The sequence below is a fragment of the Brassica napus genome, unplaced genomic scaffold (genome assembly GCF_020379485.1).
Source record: "Brassica napus cultivar Da-Ae unplaced genomic scaffold, Da-Ae ScsIHWf_715;HRSCAF=1037, whole genome shotgun sequence".
Classification (NCBI taxonomy): Eukaryota; Viridiplantae; Streptophyta; class Magnoliopsida; order Brassicales; family Brassicaceae; genus Brassica; species Brassica napus.
Genome location: NW_026016769.1, coordinates 8772 through 25726, shown reverse-complemented (window position 1 = coordinate 25726; position 16955 = coordinate 8772). Strand labels below are relative to the sequence as shown.

Sequence of the window (16955 nt, the reverse complement as noted above, 5' to 3'; positions counted from 1 at the left end):
AAAAGGCATACAAAACTTACTAAAAAAACTCACTTATTTCGAATTTGGTCATGGAAGCTTGGCTAATACTCCAAGGGATGCTTGAGGAGGATATGTATGAGCTTTTTTAGTGGCTTTAGGTGGGAGACTCCAAGGGTAAGCTTAGAAACTCAAACCAGGAGGTTGAGATTGGACCAAACAAACACTGAGCTCTCTTGTCTTTTATAGGAAATATGTGTTTTTTTTTAAAGAAACAACAAATACTTGCTAGACAAGTCAAATCATTTTGAAGGGTTCGTTAAGCCCACAAAAGAACAAATTTACAGCATGTAATGTAAATAAAGTTTAGGGATAACTGGTGAAGAAAGAGATATGTGATGGGAGGAGAGACACGTTCCACCATTGTTTAAACTCAAAAGCATATTCTTCCGGGAGAGATACTCTCCTTAGCATTCGCACCCTGTAGACCTCTGTTGGTTGCTTGTCCCAACATCGATTGTGTCTGGCAAGTATCTAGAGAGAGAGAAAAAAAAAGACAAAACGTTGAGACCAAACTCGTATGTATGTATGCATGGAGTCAGATTTGTAATGAAACTTACAGCTCTTCCTCTTCTCCGCTCTTGAGCGCGTTCTTGGCAATGCATTGGAACGCCTCCTCCACATTGGTGCCTTCCTTAGCAGAGGTTTCAAAGTAGGGAATGTTTCCCTTCGAAGCACACCAGGCTTTAGCTTTCTTCTCTGAAACCTGTTATAAAAGTCAACATTCATGTTACATCTCAGAGACATTCATGTCACAATGGAGAATCAAGTAAAGCACATCATACCACTCTGCTGTTTCCACCATCGACATCCACCTTATTTCCGATAAGAACAAACGGAAAATTCTCTGGATCCGATGGACTCGCCTGTAAGAGGCATCGCGTTAATGCTTTGTCTATTGTGAGAGGTGAGGAAGAGCTTGAATGTGTACCTGGATCAGAAACTCTTCTCTCCAGTTGTTGAGATTGTCAAATGATTTCATGGAGTTGACATCATATACAAGAACACAGCAATCAGCACCCCGGTAAAAAGCTACCCCAAGGCTCTGAAACCTTTCCTGTCCAGCTGTATCCCAGATCTGTAATAACCCATCCATTCACAGAAACACACACACATAAACAAGTGAGCTTTGTTCAAGCAAAGAGTGTAGCTCTCCAGTTGTTGAGATGTGAAAGGTTGACCACTGTGATCACAATCCTTGGAACAGTTCAGAGCTATTTTTATTTGTGGTTTTATAATTATCAAGAAAAGCTATTCAGAACCACATGAAAATATCCTAGTGGCTTGTCTTATTCAGAACTAATTACTGATTGCCTGACACTAGCACAAAAGCATGGCAATATTATTATAGGAAGCATGATTCACGAGAAAGGTAAGCCTGGAAGTGTCTGGCAGAAACTGATTAGGTACTTGGCGTTTTTTAAACCAACACCTCGCATAGTCAAAAAAATATCTATTGAATATACAAACTACAGCAGCAAAAGCAAAATTAATGTAATTCAGTGATTAAAGCTCAAGTAAGAACCTGTAAAGTGAAAAGACGATCTTCAAACTGGACTTCCTTAGTCAAGAAGTCCGCCCCAATGGTGGCCTTGTACTGGTTGCTGAACTTTTTATTAACATATCTGAAGTTAATCGTGTTAAACCAAAAAACAAAAGCGAAAACTCATCTGACTTCGAGAAAGATCCAGCCAAATCATTAAACAAACTACTACAGTATTACTTGTTAGTCCATTGGAAACAAAAGAAGGATACTGATTCATCAAAGATGTTTTCCCCACCCTGCAAAATCACAAATCATACAAGTTCAGATTTTGTTTTCACTCAAATGAAGATAACATCAAAACATCTACTCCTGTCTCACTTTTAACAAAACCAGTATGATCTTCAATGTTAAGCAAAAATCTAAGTTTTCTCAAATAAAATGCAAAACCAACGGAATCATAAGTTTGCAAAACTACATGTTAAATCAAGAGTCAAAATATAAACAAAGAAAACATAAAATAAACTGAAAACAATCTACAGACTCAAGAACGTGGTAAAGTAAGTAAAAATCAAGTTGAAAACGTCCAAGTTCGAGACTAGGTCAGCTCAATTTTTTTCAAATTAGCCTCGTAAAGTTGTGGTCTTTGATGAACAACACGAAAGTAAACCTCAATATCAAAATTCAGCATGATACTAAGAGATAAATCAACAAATCATACGAGTATCTAAACCCACAGGAAACAATTTAGATAAAGCCACTCAGTATAGTCATCGGAAAAACATCGTACGATGAGCAAATACAAACATAGAGAAAATAGAATCTGGGGGGCAGAAGAAAGCTAACCCGCTATCGCCGAGGATGATGACTTTGAGGAGGGTACGCCTACGGGACGGCATCGTATCGGATCTAAAAGAGAGAGAGAGATTCTACGATCTGTGTCTCTGGTATGTTCTGTGGAAGAGGACGGTGTTTTTCTCTCTGGGACCTGGAGAGTCTAAGCTGTTCCTGATCTGTCTTGTAAATTTCTCTTTTAGGCGACTAGTGTTTTGTCTTTTATAGCAAACGCGAATCATTATGTTCCTCGTGTTTTAATTATATACTTTATAGGGAAAAGGCTGCTAAACAGCTCTTGTAGCTCAGTTGGTTTGAGCACCCGTTTAGTAAGCGGGAGGTCTTGAGTTCGACTCTCAACGAGAGCATTCCTTTAGCTTAATTTTCTTTTTGTCCTTCCTCCCATCAGTTGTTATTGATTTTTTTTTCACGTATTGTTCATTTATCCGTGTCCCGCCGTCTTTGGAAAACCAATCATTTTTTTAACACTAAATCTTTACTAATTTTGCTGACTAACAACAAAGTCATGATGAAGATCCATGGTTACAAAAGGTGGTACATAAAAAGTGATAACAGAAAGTTCATTTTGAGTAATTGGTTGCTTTGCTAGTTTATCAGCCACTTTGTTTCCATTTCTTCTTGTCCATAGGAACCGAACATCAGCAAACTTCTTACTCCACCACATTGCTTCTTGAACCCAATTGTATCCATAAAAAAAAGATGAATACGACTATTCATAATGTTTTTTTTTTTTTGTCATTGAGTAATTTAAAACGAGTTTTACCCCATACGAGGTTTGAGACAACAACCAAAAGAAAAACCATAACAAATTGGAAACCAGTAGGTCCCATAGAACACCAACTCAACGTGAGTGAGAAACGAGAGATTTAGTAACCTTCTTCCACAATGAAAAGAAATCTCCGAGTGCACTAATGTTGTAAGAGCTTAAGAAGAGGTTGCTTCTTCATCAAGCATCATCGCCAACCACCGAGGCCCACCAGAAGACACATAAGAATGGAACCTTTGGCCACTTATGACACTATCTGCGATTGCAGAAGCAGCCTTATTGCAGGTACCATGAACCAAAGCTATAGAGCTTTTAGGAAGAGAGTACACACTACCCAATGCCTTATAACACTCAGCATAAACTAAAGGAAAATCCAGCGGGTTATTCAGTGCATCGGCAGCCTCCGAAGAAGAAAATTCGAACTGAACATTCCTCAGTTTGTGTTCCTTCACCGATGTAGTAGCCCAAGTTATCGCCAGCAATCCCGCTTGAACAGGAGACCTAACTCCACTGAAGGATCTTCTGCTATGCAAAAGAACTTTGCCAACTGAGTTACGTATAATCCAACCAGCTCCACAATACATCGATGCTGAAGACCATGAAACTCCTATATTGCATTTCAGAATCGACAGAGGTGGTGAAGACCATTTCCTTTCTGAACTTGGCGCAATAGGTAACACATTAGAGCACTTCTGGAGATAGCCGTGGAGATTCAACCAAATGCTAGCCTCCTCCCTTGCTTTAAAAACAATATCACCAGCCACCGGGATGATCTGTTCAAAGCAAAACTTATTTCTTGCTTTCCAAATTTGCCACAGCACCCATGGGAAAGATAAACGAACAGAAGTCCCAATACTCTGTTTCTGACTACATGAGATAAGGTAGTGCAGATTCAGAAATACTGAATTAGGAGACCATCCTGCAGGCGGTAAAGGGAATTGCGATGTCTCCCAGACCTCTCGTGAAGATGGACATTGAAAGAGCATATGACATATTGTCTCCGGTTCCTGATGACACACCGGACAAATAGGGTCTAGTTGAATACCACGAGACTGTAGTTGAGATTTAACAGCTAGAGCCCCAGATAAGACACGCCACAAAAAGTGCCTTAGCTTGGGAGAGGTTTTAGCTTTCCAGAGATTAGACCACAACTGTTTTTCAATCGGAGGTAACACGACCTGGTTCCCAGTTCTGACCGTGTTGAGAGTCTCAATGAGTTTGTAACCACTCTTTGAGTCATAGCTTCCAGACTTCGAGCAGCCCCAGACCATGAAGTCAGTTCTAGATGGAAGGATCTTTGTATTCAGGACCAACTCGATATCTTCATCAGAAAATAATTGTCTGACCAAATTAACGTTCCATGAGTTCGAATGTTGATCCAGTAGCTCGTTTACTGTCATGGAGAGATCAATCACCGCATCTTGGCGATAGTGAGGAGGTCGAGGGACTACATCCATCAGCCAATTATCCACCCACACCTTAATGTTTCTGCCATCACCAATTTTGTGAAGTAAACCTTCCTTCAGCAGATCACGTCCATGTATGATACTACGCCAAGCGTAAGACGGACGTGAGCCAACACCACAATTGAGAAACTCCGAACGAGAGAAATACCGTTGCCGTAAGATACGAGCCAAAAGAGAGTCCGGAGAAGACCATATACGCCATGCTTGCTTGGCCAAGAGAGATTGGTTAAACTTCTCAATATCTTTGAAACCCAAACCACCAAGTTCTTTGTCAGTGCAGAGCTTCTTCCATGCTACCCATGAGATTTTCCTTTTGTTAGTACCACTGCTCCACCAAAACTCAATCATTGCACTTGTGAGTTTCTCACATACATCTTTGGGAAGCTTAAAACAAGACATAGCAAACACCGGAAGAGCCATGGCTACCGATTTCAACAATATTTCCTTTCCACCTTGAGACAATGACTTCGCAAACCAACCATGAAGGCGACCATGAAGTTTTTCTCGTATAAAACTCAGAAGCTTCCTCTTGGATCCACTGAAGCATTCCGGGAGACCCAAATAGGATCCTTCTCCTCCTTCTGTATCAATACCCAAGATTTCTTTGACCTCTGTTCTTGTATCTTCTGACACCAAAGAACCAAAAATGACCGAAGATTTGAGGTGATTAACACGTTGACCCGACGCATCACCATATGACCTGATGCAGTCAAGAATTTCAGTGGCTTCTTCAGGATTAGCTTTACACAGTAAGAGACTGTCGTCAGCGAAGAGTAGATGGTGAACCGAAGGGCATGACTCTGTAAGCTTAATACCATGAAGACGGCCCGAGGCTTCTGAAGAGTTAAGGCAACTCACTAGTGCTTCAACACAGAGGATAAACAAGAATGGAGATAGAGGATCACCTTGCCTAATCCCCCTTTCTGGTTTGATGTGCCCATGTGAGTTCCCATTCAGTAGAACAGAGAACGATACTGAGCTCACACACGCCATGATCCAACGCACCCAGACTCTCTCAAAACCCATACGCTCAAGTAATACTTCCAAAAAGTTCCACTCGACCCGGTCATAGGCCTTCGACATGTCTGTCTTTATAGCCATCCAGCCCTCTGCCACCTTTGTGTTTGTGCGCAGACCATGAATCATCTCATGTGCGATGATAATGTTATCAGATATAATGCGCCCTGAGACAAAAGCCCCCTGAGTCTCTGAAACAATCTCCGGAAGAACCGTTTTTAGACGGTTACACAAAATCTTTGATATGATTTTGTATTGAACGGAGCACAGACTTATCGGCCTCATGTCTTTCATGTGAGTCGGATTCACAATTTTTGGGAGAAGACTAATCTGAGTATGGTTCCACCCTTCTGGCATGATCGCTGACTTAAAGAATTCTTGTATTTCAGCAGTAAGACCAGGCCCAACAATATGCCAGAATCTCTGATAAAAAACTCCAGTTAAGCCATCTTCCCCTGGCGCACTACTTCCTTTGACATCAAATGCAGCTTTCTTAATTTCATCCAAAGAGACAGGACGAGTCAAGAATTGATTCATCTCCCTTGTTACTCTGCTTTGAAAGCCATTGAAGAAAAACTCTAGATCACAGGGATTGGAGCTTGTGAAAAGTTCTCTGAAAAATTTTACCGCCAAGTCACCTTTGGCACCTTCAGAGAATTGTTCTTGACCGCATTCATCAAGTAACATCAATATTCGGTTTTGTATTCGCCTTCCTTTAACACAATTGTGAAAGTATTGGGTGTTCCGGTCACCAGCTCTCAGCCACTCTTCACGGCATTTTTGTCTCCAAAACAGTTCCTCTTCACGCAAAGCTTCAGATAACTCCCGCTTCAGCCGTCCCATAGTATCAAAAGACGGAGACACTTTGGACACCTCCATCTCTAGTGCAGCTCGCAAACGCGTGATACGGTCTCTAGAATTAAGGTTCGATTTCCGTTTCCATTCCATGATCTTGCGTCTACAACGTCGAATGCGGTCCATCGTACAGCTACGATCACCAGTTCCTCCTTCCCAACTCAACCGCACCATATCCTCAAAGCCCTCTCTAGACAACATGCGTTTATCAAAGAAAAACCTTCCCTTCATTGGGTTGTCTCTTTCTAGTGAGAAACACACACGTACTGGCCGGTGGTCAGAAGCCCAAAGATCCAAATACTCCATATTAGCTCTAGGAAACAAGGAGAGCCACGCACTATTACTGAAGCATCTGTCAAGACGACACTGCACCCAACCATGTTCTCTCTTTGCTGCCCAAGAAAGACAGTTGCCAGTATGTATCAGTTCCCTTAACTTGCAATTTTGAACCATGCTTCTGAAATTCCAGAAAGAAGATTCACTGCGTATAACACCTCCACTTTTGTCATCATTAGACAACAATTCATTAAAGTCACCAACCAAAACCCACGCTTCATCTCTGCTTCGACCCAAGCTCTCTAAGCGATCCCACACAACTTGACGCCTCGCCGTCACTGGGTCCCCGTACACACACGACATGAAGAAAGAAATTGATCCAAGAGAAATTTTAAGATCAATAATCCTTTTGTCGCTAGATAGCACATCAACCTGATAAGTATCCTTCCATAAAATAGCCAAACCTCCACTTAAACCTTCCGGCTCAACAGTAAAGACATGATCGTAACCCAACTGCTTCTGCAAACCAATAATGTAATCTGATTTTTGTTTAGTCTCCATCAAAAAAATAAAATCCGGGTAATGCTTCCTACGAAGGTCCCGGAGGTATTGAACTGTCTCAATGCTTCCTGCACCTTGACAGTTCCAAGATAGAACACTCATTGGGGAAGCAGCGGCTTCAATACGGAAGCCACCGATAAGTCTGAAAGTTTCTTGTTCTTGGTTTCTGAAATGTTGATTGAGGCAACTGCTTTCCTCTTTGCATTTGCGGGCTGATCTTCTTCTCTTCCAGGTGAAGAGGCAACAAAAGGTGACACGCCTTTTCCTGGTACTCTTCTTTTCCAGGAAGCACGCCGTCGTTTTTGTGACTTGCCAGCTCCAGTATTCCCAATGACTCGCCCCTCCGAAGAAGGGCCAAGCTGAAAACCCAAACCCATTGGAGCCAAAGGAGCAGAGCTTGTAGAAAACTCTGAACTCGAAGATATAATATCCTCATCCTTTTTCTCTCCCTTTTTCTGTGTTTGAGGGATATACAATTGCATTGACTTGTCATGATGTTGAGATTTCAGCAGCTCTGTGTAAGAAAACACATGGCCCTTTCCTTTATCTAACTCTTTTGTAATTCGTGTCAGATGAACAGACGAAGCAGCCTTATTTTCTTCAATGCCTTGTTTGACCCTTTCAATACGAGCTCGACGCTCAGTCTCATCAGCATGAGAAATGTAAAGCATGGCCATTTTCCGGTCCTCACTAGATAACTCAGGGAAGAGAGCAGGAAAGCCAGGAGGACCCTCCATAGGTTCTGTAATGGACAGTCCCTTCATCGGAACACTCGAGACTCCAACAGATTTCTGCTCTCTGGTAACACCACGTTTGAGTAACGGACATTTTATCTTCTCGTGCGTGAGGCGCAAACAATGAAAGCACCGTTTGTGGATCTTCTCATAATCAAACTCGATGGTCACTGTACCTCCTTCAGGAACATTAAGCTTACGGGTAGCTTTGGCTGGTTTGTTAGTGTCAAACCTCACCAGGGCACGAATGTAGTCCTTAGTATGAGACACCTTAGGATCATAAGCAATGACTTCCACCTTACCCACCTCCGAAGCAAGCTTATGCATAGTTTCTGCGGTGAAGAAAACCGCCGGAATGTTACGCATCCGTATCCAAATATCCATATGCTGCAGAAAATCCTGAGGTGGCTTGGGAGTCCAACGCTCTAACACCATTGTCCAGTAATTGTAGGACCACGGCCTATCATTCAGCACGGTCTGGAGATCTTCTTCACGTTGAAACACGAACTGGAATCGTTCACGCGAGAGGGCTATGCCACGAACTCTACCATAGACTCTCCACGCAGTGGGCATATAGTCAATCATTCTCGCCATTGATTGACAATCCGGGTTCAGTAAACGTCCCAGGAGACTCCGTTCGCTCTCATCAATCACCCTGAATCTCGGACTGTCAGGAAGAGTAAGAGGCTCTTCTTCTTCAAGAGACATCGATTGAATCGCCTTCTGCAACAAATCTGCCATGGTTTCTTGACAATTGATTTTTCCGATGTCGGAGGAAGAGGTACGCCGTAGGTTCTTAGGTAATAGGTCTAGCGTGATTGATGCGAAGTTACCCTTAATAACACAAAACTCTACCATAATTTTCTGAGAAAGCATGATAAAAGGAAAACTTGGGCAAGGGGTTCAGTTTTTTGGAAAGAATCAGATATCAAGAAAGGCTAATTGAAAAATTATGGAAGGAATTTAAAGGAGTATTGAGAATATTATTGACTTTCCAAAACAATAATACTACAGCAAGCGCCGGAAGAGAGAGACCACTCACAATAGAGGGAAAGATAAAATTTTAAAAAGGAAAGTAGCCACCACTAAGAGATCACCGGAAATCGCCTAATTAGAGAGAGAATACCACTCTAGATGTTTTTGATAAATCTTCTGTTAATCTTCTGAACTTATCTTATAACATTTGATATGGTTTATAATGTTTATTACCTTCTTACAGTTACATTTAAATTCAATAATTTTGTAACCTCTAGCACAACTATTTTGCATCAAAGACTTTTTTAACATTCTTTCAGGTACCTTGATCCTTCTTCTATAGTAGTCGTTAAAGTCTCGGAAAACCCAACCCGCTTGTGGACATATGTGTTAGGATCAATGAAGGAGCCATCGACGTTACATTTGATCCATCCCTTCTTAATTTGGCTTTCTCCATTTCATATGATAACTATAGTTAAGTCGGTTAATCGGATCCTCAATGACGCATAATCTTCAAATTGCATCATCAAGGGCCTGATGTAATTTCCTCCAATGTATTTTTGTTATTGGAAAATGAGTATATTCCTACTTTTCTAAATTCTCCATGATATCCAAAGAGACAAGTCTAGTAAATTACATAAATTACTTGAATAACTACAAAGAAGGCATGCCTCGATCTTCTTTTCCAAAGTAGTAGTGAAGCTATTAATTATGTGGTTCGATATACCTGAAGCTCGCCATATACGTCGGGCATGTGTACATTCAAAGAAAACATGTAGTTTTGTTTCTTCAGCTTGACAATATCTTCGACATTGGGTAGCATGTGTAATATGTCGTCTGTGAAGATTATTCTTCGTAGCCAAACTCTTAGATAACATACGCCACATGAAATGTTTTATTTTTGGGGAAATATATATTTGTCTTCCAAATCCTCTGTTTCAACATAATATTTCCATAAATAGGCGTGATTTCTTCATTTGTACTGAGATGATTACTTTGACCAGTAACAAGATTTAACAAACCATCTTAATTATAGTGTAATCCTAAGAGGTCCAGGTTGGAAAATGAGCATAATTTGATGTTTAAAATTGACATCTTCCTCTACGACCATTTCTATAATTTTCTGTTCATCCCATGATTTCCATCCAAAGAGAACAACTAATTCACTTTGCCCAACTTATCTCCTTGTAATATTGGTCTTGGTGGACGTGGTGGATGATATGAGATCCACGGATCTGTCCAAATATAATTAGGTTTCCATCGTCTACTATAAAAACGCATTCCCTTACATACTAAATCTCTCCTATATAGAATTGATTTCCAAGCATATGAAGATTTTTTTTTTTGCACTGAAGATATTCTCATCAAGGAATGCTTCTCTTTAATTAATCTGGCCATTAAACAATTAGGATGTTGTAAGGTTTTTCATACTTGTCTTCCAAGTAACGCTTGATTAAATCGTTATAAATCCCTAAATTCTAGGCCAATTTTGGTAGTGTTCCATTAATCTCTTCACACACTTAATCTGAAAATGTTCATAGAGTACATTGATATTGTCAATGCCACTGCTTTTAACAACACTTCCTTACTACCTTGCCAAAAAAATATCTGATTTCATCCTTGTGTAGCCTTAACCTTATCTATGATATAGGTAAACCAATCATTTTATTTTCTAATAAACACATCGAGTTTTTTTTACTGTAATTATTTTTTTTTCTTTTGCAAATATAGTTGAAGGTGCATAATCTGCATGGCTGTATTAAACCCCAAATATAGACCTTACAAAAGAAGAAATTATTGGGAATTAGCAATTCAGAAAATAAAAAATAAAAACGAAAACGAAAAAATCTCTTAAAATTAGAATTTGGAACACACACAATGAGCTTTTTGTGTTTCTCTTTGTTCAGTTTTCATCTCTCTCTTACGAAAATCTTAAGGAAAGAACTTCCAGATAACTAAAAGAAATATTTAAAAAGGAACATCCAAAGAGATTATGGCGGATGAGGGGCAATCCTCGCAGAATTCACCGCCGTCACCTCCCTCCTCCGACAACAACAACAATCAACAGCAATCTCCTCCTTCTCCTGACTCCTCCTCCCCTCCTTCACCACCTTCTTCAGACTCACAATCTCCACCATCACAACAACAAGGAAACAATAACAACAACAACAACAACAACAACAATAACAATGGTGGAAACAATGATAACAACAACAACAATGGTAATAACAACAATGACAACAACAACAACAACAACAATGGCGGAAACAATGACAACAACAACAGCAATGGTAATAACAACAATGATGGCAATAATGGTAACAAAAACAATGGCAATAACAACAACAATGGTAATAACAACAAGGGGAATAACAATGACAACAACAACAACAATGGGAATAATAATAACAACAAAAACAATAACGGAGGAAGCAAAAACCGTTCGCCTCCGCCTCCTTCTAAAAATTCCGGCCGTAACTCTCCTCCGAAATCTCTGTCTCCTCCTAAATCAAGCCGTGGTGGCTCTAAATCCTCACGTAGCGACACACCCAACATGGGTGCTATTATAGGAATTGCAGCTTCTGCTGGATTGTTGCTTCTTGTCATGATCTTGTTCTGCGTCTGTTGTTGTCGTAAGAAGAAGAAAAAGAAGAATCAAATGCCTTACTATGCAAGCAACGGTTTCAACGGTAAGACTATATTGGTCAACACCAAGTCACTAACCTCAACCATAGTTTCTCCTTGTTTAGAACTATTTCTTGTGTTGTGCACCAAGCTACTTGAATTAATAACCTAACACATTAAAATCTTCTTACCTTCAAACCACAGTTGCAAGTTTGTGTGTTTCACATCTCATGAGAACTTGATTCTCAGGCAGAGTTTTACATATTTGAATATTATGATCTATTGTGGAAAACTATTAAAATTTGTTTCTTGTCACCCAAGAAACAAGGGGAAAACTAAGTCTTTTTGTTTTGACCTTAGGTGCGAGTGGTCAATACCAACATCAGCAACAACAATACAATAACCAAAGCGATCATGTAATGAACGTAGGGAACAACAACTGGATGAATTCACCTCCTCCACCACCTCCTGGAACCTGGCAACCGACGCAACCAATGCCCGTCTCAGGCGGTCTTAACAGCAGCGACATGAGCTCAAACTACTCAGGCCCACACGGTCCAGCTCTACCACCACCACACCCTTCAGTGGCTCTAGGTTTCAACCAGAGCACATTCACCTACGACGAGCTAGCCGCAGCAACGCAAGGCTTCTCTCAAGCGAGACTGTTAGGGCAAGGCGGGTTCGGGTACGTTCACAAGGGGATACTTCCCAATGGGAAAGAGATCGCTGTGAAGAGTCTCAAAGCAGGAAGCGGACAAGGAGAGCGAGAGTTTCAGGCTGAGGTGGATATCATTAGTCGAGTTCATCACCGGTTTCTTGTGTCTCTTGTTGGTTATTGTATTGCAGGAGGACAGAGGATGTTGGTTTATGAGTTTTTGCCTAATGATACACTTGAGTTTCATCTCCATGGTAAAAGTGGTGTTATCCTTGATTGGACTACAAGGCTCAGGATTGCTTTGGGATCAGCTAAAGGGCTTTCTTACTTACATGAAGATTGTGAGTCAAAAACAAAAAGTCTTATATATTTGATCTTTTCTAGGTTTTTAACAATAGATGTAATCCAATTTTGTTTAATCAGGTCATCCGAAGATCATTCATCGAGACATTAAAGCTTCAAATATTCTTCTTGATGAATCCTTTGAAGCCAAGGTATGCTTATGATTAGGCATGCGGTTTATAACCGATCGAACCAACCAAAATTACCTGAAATTTCAAACCAAAATAACCAAAATTACCCAATTTAACCGAAATTTGATCGAAATCAAAAACTTCGGTTAGTTTCAGTAAAAAAAAAAATAAAAGCTGAACTACGTGAATACACCGAACCAAACTTTTTCGGTTCAATTCAGCGAGATTTTGGTCGAACCAAACTACTCTAATTCCGAACTACCCGAACTCGCACGCCTAATTATGATCTTGAATCATAATGCTTTCAGACTCTGTGTTTCTTTATAACTGGACTGGCTTAAATCTTCAGGTTGCTGACTTCGGATTAGCGAAGCTATCTCAGGACAACGTTACACATGTGTCCACTCGTATCATGGGAACTTTCGGGTAATAATGAAACGCTAAACCAACTGATGAAAGATCTCACTAAAGAATATGTTTCTCTAATCAAGAATCTTTTATGCTGAATCAAATGACAGGTACTTGGCTCCAGAGTATGCGTCAAGCGGGAAACTAACAGATAGATCAGATGTTTTCTCCTTTGGAGTGATGCTTCTAGAGCTCATTACCGGACGCCGACCTGTTGATCTCACTGGTGAAATGGAAGACAGCTTGGTCGATTGGGTGAGTACCATATATATACTACAATCATCACAAAGTTAGTCTTTGTAACCTAATCATCCTACTCAAACTATGTTTACTTTCTTAAACAGGCAAGACCCTTATGCATAAACGCAGCTCAAGACGGAGACTACAGTGAGCTAGCTGATCCACGGCTCGAGAACCAATACGAGCCTAATGAGATGGCACGAATGGTGGCTTGTGCTGCTGCAGCCGTCAGACACTCAGCTAGACGCAGGCCTAAGATGAGCCAGGTAATAAGTCTTAACAACAAGAATGAATCATATCACAAATGAGTAAACGTTCTGAGTGGCTCTATGATTCTAACAGATTGTTCGGGCTCTGGAGGGAGATGCATCACTAGACGATCTAAACGAAGGAGGGAAACCTGGACAAAATCTCGCGAGGGGATCAAGCTCGGACTATGCCTCGAGCACTTACAGTGCTGATATGAAGAAGTTCAGGAAAACAGCGTTGGACAGCCAAGAGTACGGTGCGAGTAGTGAGTATGGAAACACGAACGAGTACGAGCAGCGACGTAATTAGTAGAGGAGGAGTAACATAACAACTACTAGACAAGAGCTTTGACTTAGCTTTTTAGATTCAAACAACCAACCAACCAACCTTTCTCTGTTTATGTTTTGTTTCCTTATGAAACTTTTTACAACTCTTTTATTTTCTTTTTTTTGTCAGATTCTGACCGTTGTGCATTTACGCTGTGTGTCTGTATGAAGAAAGATACAATCTTTTGATTGTGATTAATTGATTATTTAATGCTAAATGTCTCTGCTAGTGTTTGAAACATGAGATGAACAAGAGAGCAATGTAGCTCAAGACTTGAATTCAGATTCAAAGTTTCGAACTTTTCGTGATCCCTTTTATCTCTACATCAAGCTGAAGACTTGGGTTCGTGAAAAGATTCGAACTTTTTGTGATCCCTTCTAAGCCGAAGACTAATGAAAGATAAAGAAGCAGAAAGGGTAATGTAAAAAAAATAACGAAGTAGCCACTAGAAACAGAGGATGACTACAGAGAAGGAGATCATGAAAGTGTAAAGAAGGATCAAGAACCCAAAGTAGAGAGCCCAGTTTCTCTTAAACTTGCCAAAGTAGCTATCCGGTGGCTCCTGATACGGAACTTCCAGATCCCAAGCAGCAGCCGAGGCTGAGACCTCGTCTTCTCCGCCGCCACCACCACCACCGAGGCAGAAATCTCCCGCGGCTATGCGCGACTTGATGAAACGGAGCTTGTGCGTAGCGAGGCCGAGAGTGAGCTTGTGGCAGCGGCGCTGGTACTTGAAGCCGTTGATGCAGCGGAGGGTTTGAGCTACGGAGACGTAGAAGAAGAGATGGGAGAAGGAGAGGAGGACGATTGGCGCCCAGCAGTGGCGGCAGTGGAGACGGCCTGAGGGCTGTGAGAGGGAGAAGAAGATGAGGGCGAGGAAGATGAAGAAGAGCTGGAATAGCTTGTGGAGCTTCTTCTTCTGGTGGTCGATGGCTCGTTTTTTCTCTAGAGTTTTCTCGAAGTGGAGCTGGATTATTGTGTTTAAGGCTTGGAGAGCTGTCTCTTTGGGGATGAATGGTTGGTTCTGCTGGTCAATCTCGTCCTCGTAGTCCGCCATTGGAGGACTGAGAACTTGAGAAGAGAGACAAGAGTGCGTTTGTGTTGTGGAGAGAGAGAGTTTGGGATTGAGTGTGTGAACATGTGGGTGTGGTTCGTATCTCTAGACACATTTGTATTATTACCATATCCAACATACATCTCATCTCAACGGTGTTATTAATAAATGGGAGTTTGGTTTTTGTCACAGGTACACAACAAGTCTTTTTAGAATGACTTTGACTTGTTCTCTGCCTGCTAACACATGGACAAATGCTAGTGGGTAGTTTCAACATGTTTCTGCATTTGTCTTAAACCAAAGACTGGATTTTGATTGCCATTGTGAAAAGAAAGCCCATTCATAAAGTGATTGAGATCTAAGAGTAAGAAGTAATTCTGTGAGCGCAAAGAAATTAAAATACAGACAGACTATAAAGTAGAGGTAGCATAAGAGAATACGAGTTTGTTTCCATGTCTCATTGTTCCAACATTATGTCACCTCACTTTGTTCCATTGCTTCTTCATGTTGGGCACAGGGTCTGTCATCAGAAGAGCGCAGCTGAGTGGATTCAGCCTGAAAGGTGTATAAAGGTTTATCAGTCTCACAGATTCATCAAAGTCAATACAGTAGAGAAGAAGATAATCTGCATCTACAAACTAGTCAAAGTGTTGTACTTGGCCATTGAAATAACAGTTAAACGCAAGTCTAAGCTCCATTCCATAAGAGTACTACTAATACTATGCCCAAAACCAAACCAATTACTCATGAAGGATCTTTCAAGATCTAAGCTAATGTACTTGATAGAGACTCAGGAACTTCAAAAGAAGCTAAAAGCTTTAAAGATAGATATAATCACCTTGTTTCTCTATCTATCTGTGGATGTTGAGCATGGCTTTAGCCTCCTTCTCCTGCTCAACCAAATCATCACTAGCATACTCTCTAAGCAACTCCAACTTCTTCTTCTGCAACACCATCTTCTCAATCTCCTTCTCATCAGGCAAAGGAACATGCACCACAAACTCCCTCTCCTTCTCCTCCTCCTCTTTCTCCCTCTCCCTCCTCTCCTCCTCCACCACATCCTCCTCCTCCTCAAACAACACCTCCTTCGCAGCTCCAACGCTCACAACCTCCGCCGCCCCCTTCCTCGCCTCCCTCCTCACCTCATCCAGCCTCCGCCACTCCTCCACCTCCCTCCTCCTCATCTCCCCCTCCGCACTCCTCTCCAGCCCCTCCAACACCCCATCCTCCTCATCCCTATAACCATAGTAACTCGCGTCTATCCTCTTATAAATATCATACCTCGTCCTCCTCTTCCTCAGCTCAGGAGGCTTCTCGAAAAGCTCTCTCACACCAGGAAGCTTCTTCGCCGCGCCGAAGTAACGGTAGCCAGGACCGCGTCCGCTCGTGTTCGGCACGTCGATGATGTTTCCTTCGAGATCCGTCATCTTCGCGCCGTGCCGATTGTAATTAGGACCTCCGAGCTCGACGATGCGGCGCTCCCAGTGCCATCTCTCTCTCAAGAGCTTGTTGATCTCGTCGTTGAGGTCGCGGAGGCGGTGCTCGCCCAGTCCTTCGTTCTGGATCTCGGCGACTTTGCGGCTGATCTCACGCATGATCTGGTGCCTCCATTTGTCAGCGTCCGCGAGATCTCGGCACTCGGAGGCGAGGTAAGGTCGGCGCTCCTTTGGTTTCTTGTTCTCGGACTCTTTCATGGTGACGAACCTGTTGAGCATCGACTGCGCTTTCTCCTCGTTACGAGCCATCTTGGATCTTCGGAGTTACGAATTACAGTAGAAGAAGAAGGAAGAAGTAAGTAGCAAAGCGAATCGACTCTTCTGTAAGCTTGTTTCGATCTTAAACCCTAATTTGGAGGACGAAGGAGCGACGGGAAGGGGACGGGACGAAGATAGATTTGAAGATGTGATGTTTTCTTTTT

The 16955-nt window shown here is 41.7% G+C and overlaps 4 protein-coding genes and 1 non-coding gene across 5 annotated transcripts; 2 read left to right on the top strand and 3 right to left on the bottom strand.

Annotated features, from left to right (window-relative positions):
- Positions 1 to 168: 168 nt before the first annotated feature.
- LOC106451928 (ras-related protein RABG3f) lies at positions 169 to 2538 on the bottom strand. The gene is made up of 7 exons (XM_013893918.3): positions 2348 to 2538; positions 1774 to 1800; positions 1544 to 1643; positions 950 to 1096; positions 804 to 884; positions 579 to 724; positions 169 to 492 (listed from the first exon to the last, which is right to left on the bottom strand). Exons 1-7 carry the CDS (start codon positions 2398 to 2400, stop codon positions 426 to 428), a joined length of 621 nt encoding a protein of 206 aa, XP_013749372.1. The 5' UTR covers positions 2401 to 2538; the 3' UTR covers positions 169 to 425.
- A 91-nt stretch (positions 2539 to 2629) lies between these two features.
- On the top strand, positions 2630 to 2703 carry TRNAT-AGU. Its single transcript has one exon. It is a non-coding gene; the product is annotated as a tRNA-Thr (tRNA).
- Positions 2704 to 10836: 8133 nt separating this feature from the next.
- On the top strand, positions 10837 to 14102 carry LOC106451926 (putative proline-rich receptor-like protein kinase PERK6). Its single transcript, XM_013893917.3, has 7 exons — positions 10837 to 11696; positions 11992 to 12627; positions 12710 to 12780; positions 13109 to 13185; positions 13278 to 13422; positions 13512 to 13673; positions 13750 to 14102. Exons 1-7 carry the CDS (start codon positions 11000 to 11002, stop codon positions 13963 to 13965), a joined length of 2004 nt encoding a protein of 667 aa, XP_013749371.2. The 5' UTR covers positions 10837 to 10999; the 3' UTR covers positions 13966 to 14102.
- A 126-nt stretch (positions 14103 to 14228) lies between these two features.
- LOC106451930 lies at positions 14229 to 15269 on the bottom strand. Its single transcript, XM_013893919.3, has one exon. The coding sequence runs from the start codon at positions 15038 to 15040 to the stop codon at positions 14429 to 14431; it is 612 nt and encodes a 203-aa protein (XP_013749373.2). The 5' UTR covers positions 15041 to 15269; the 3' UTR covers positions 14229 to 14428.
- An 83-nt stretch (positions 15270 to 15352) lies between these two features.
- Positions 15353 to 16955, bottom strand: LOC106451929 (pre-mRNA-splicing factor ISY1 homolog). The gene is made up of 2 exons (XM_048775131.1): positions 15876 to 16955; positions 15353 to 15592 (listed from the first exon to the last, which is right to left on the bottom strand). Exon 1 carries the CDS (start codon positions 16780 to 16782, stop codon positions 15889 to 15891), a length of 894 nt encoding a protein of 297 aa, XP_048631088.1. The 5' UTR covers positions 16783 to 16955; the 3' UTR covers positions 15353 to 15592; positions 15876 to 15888.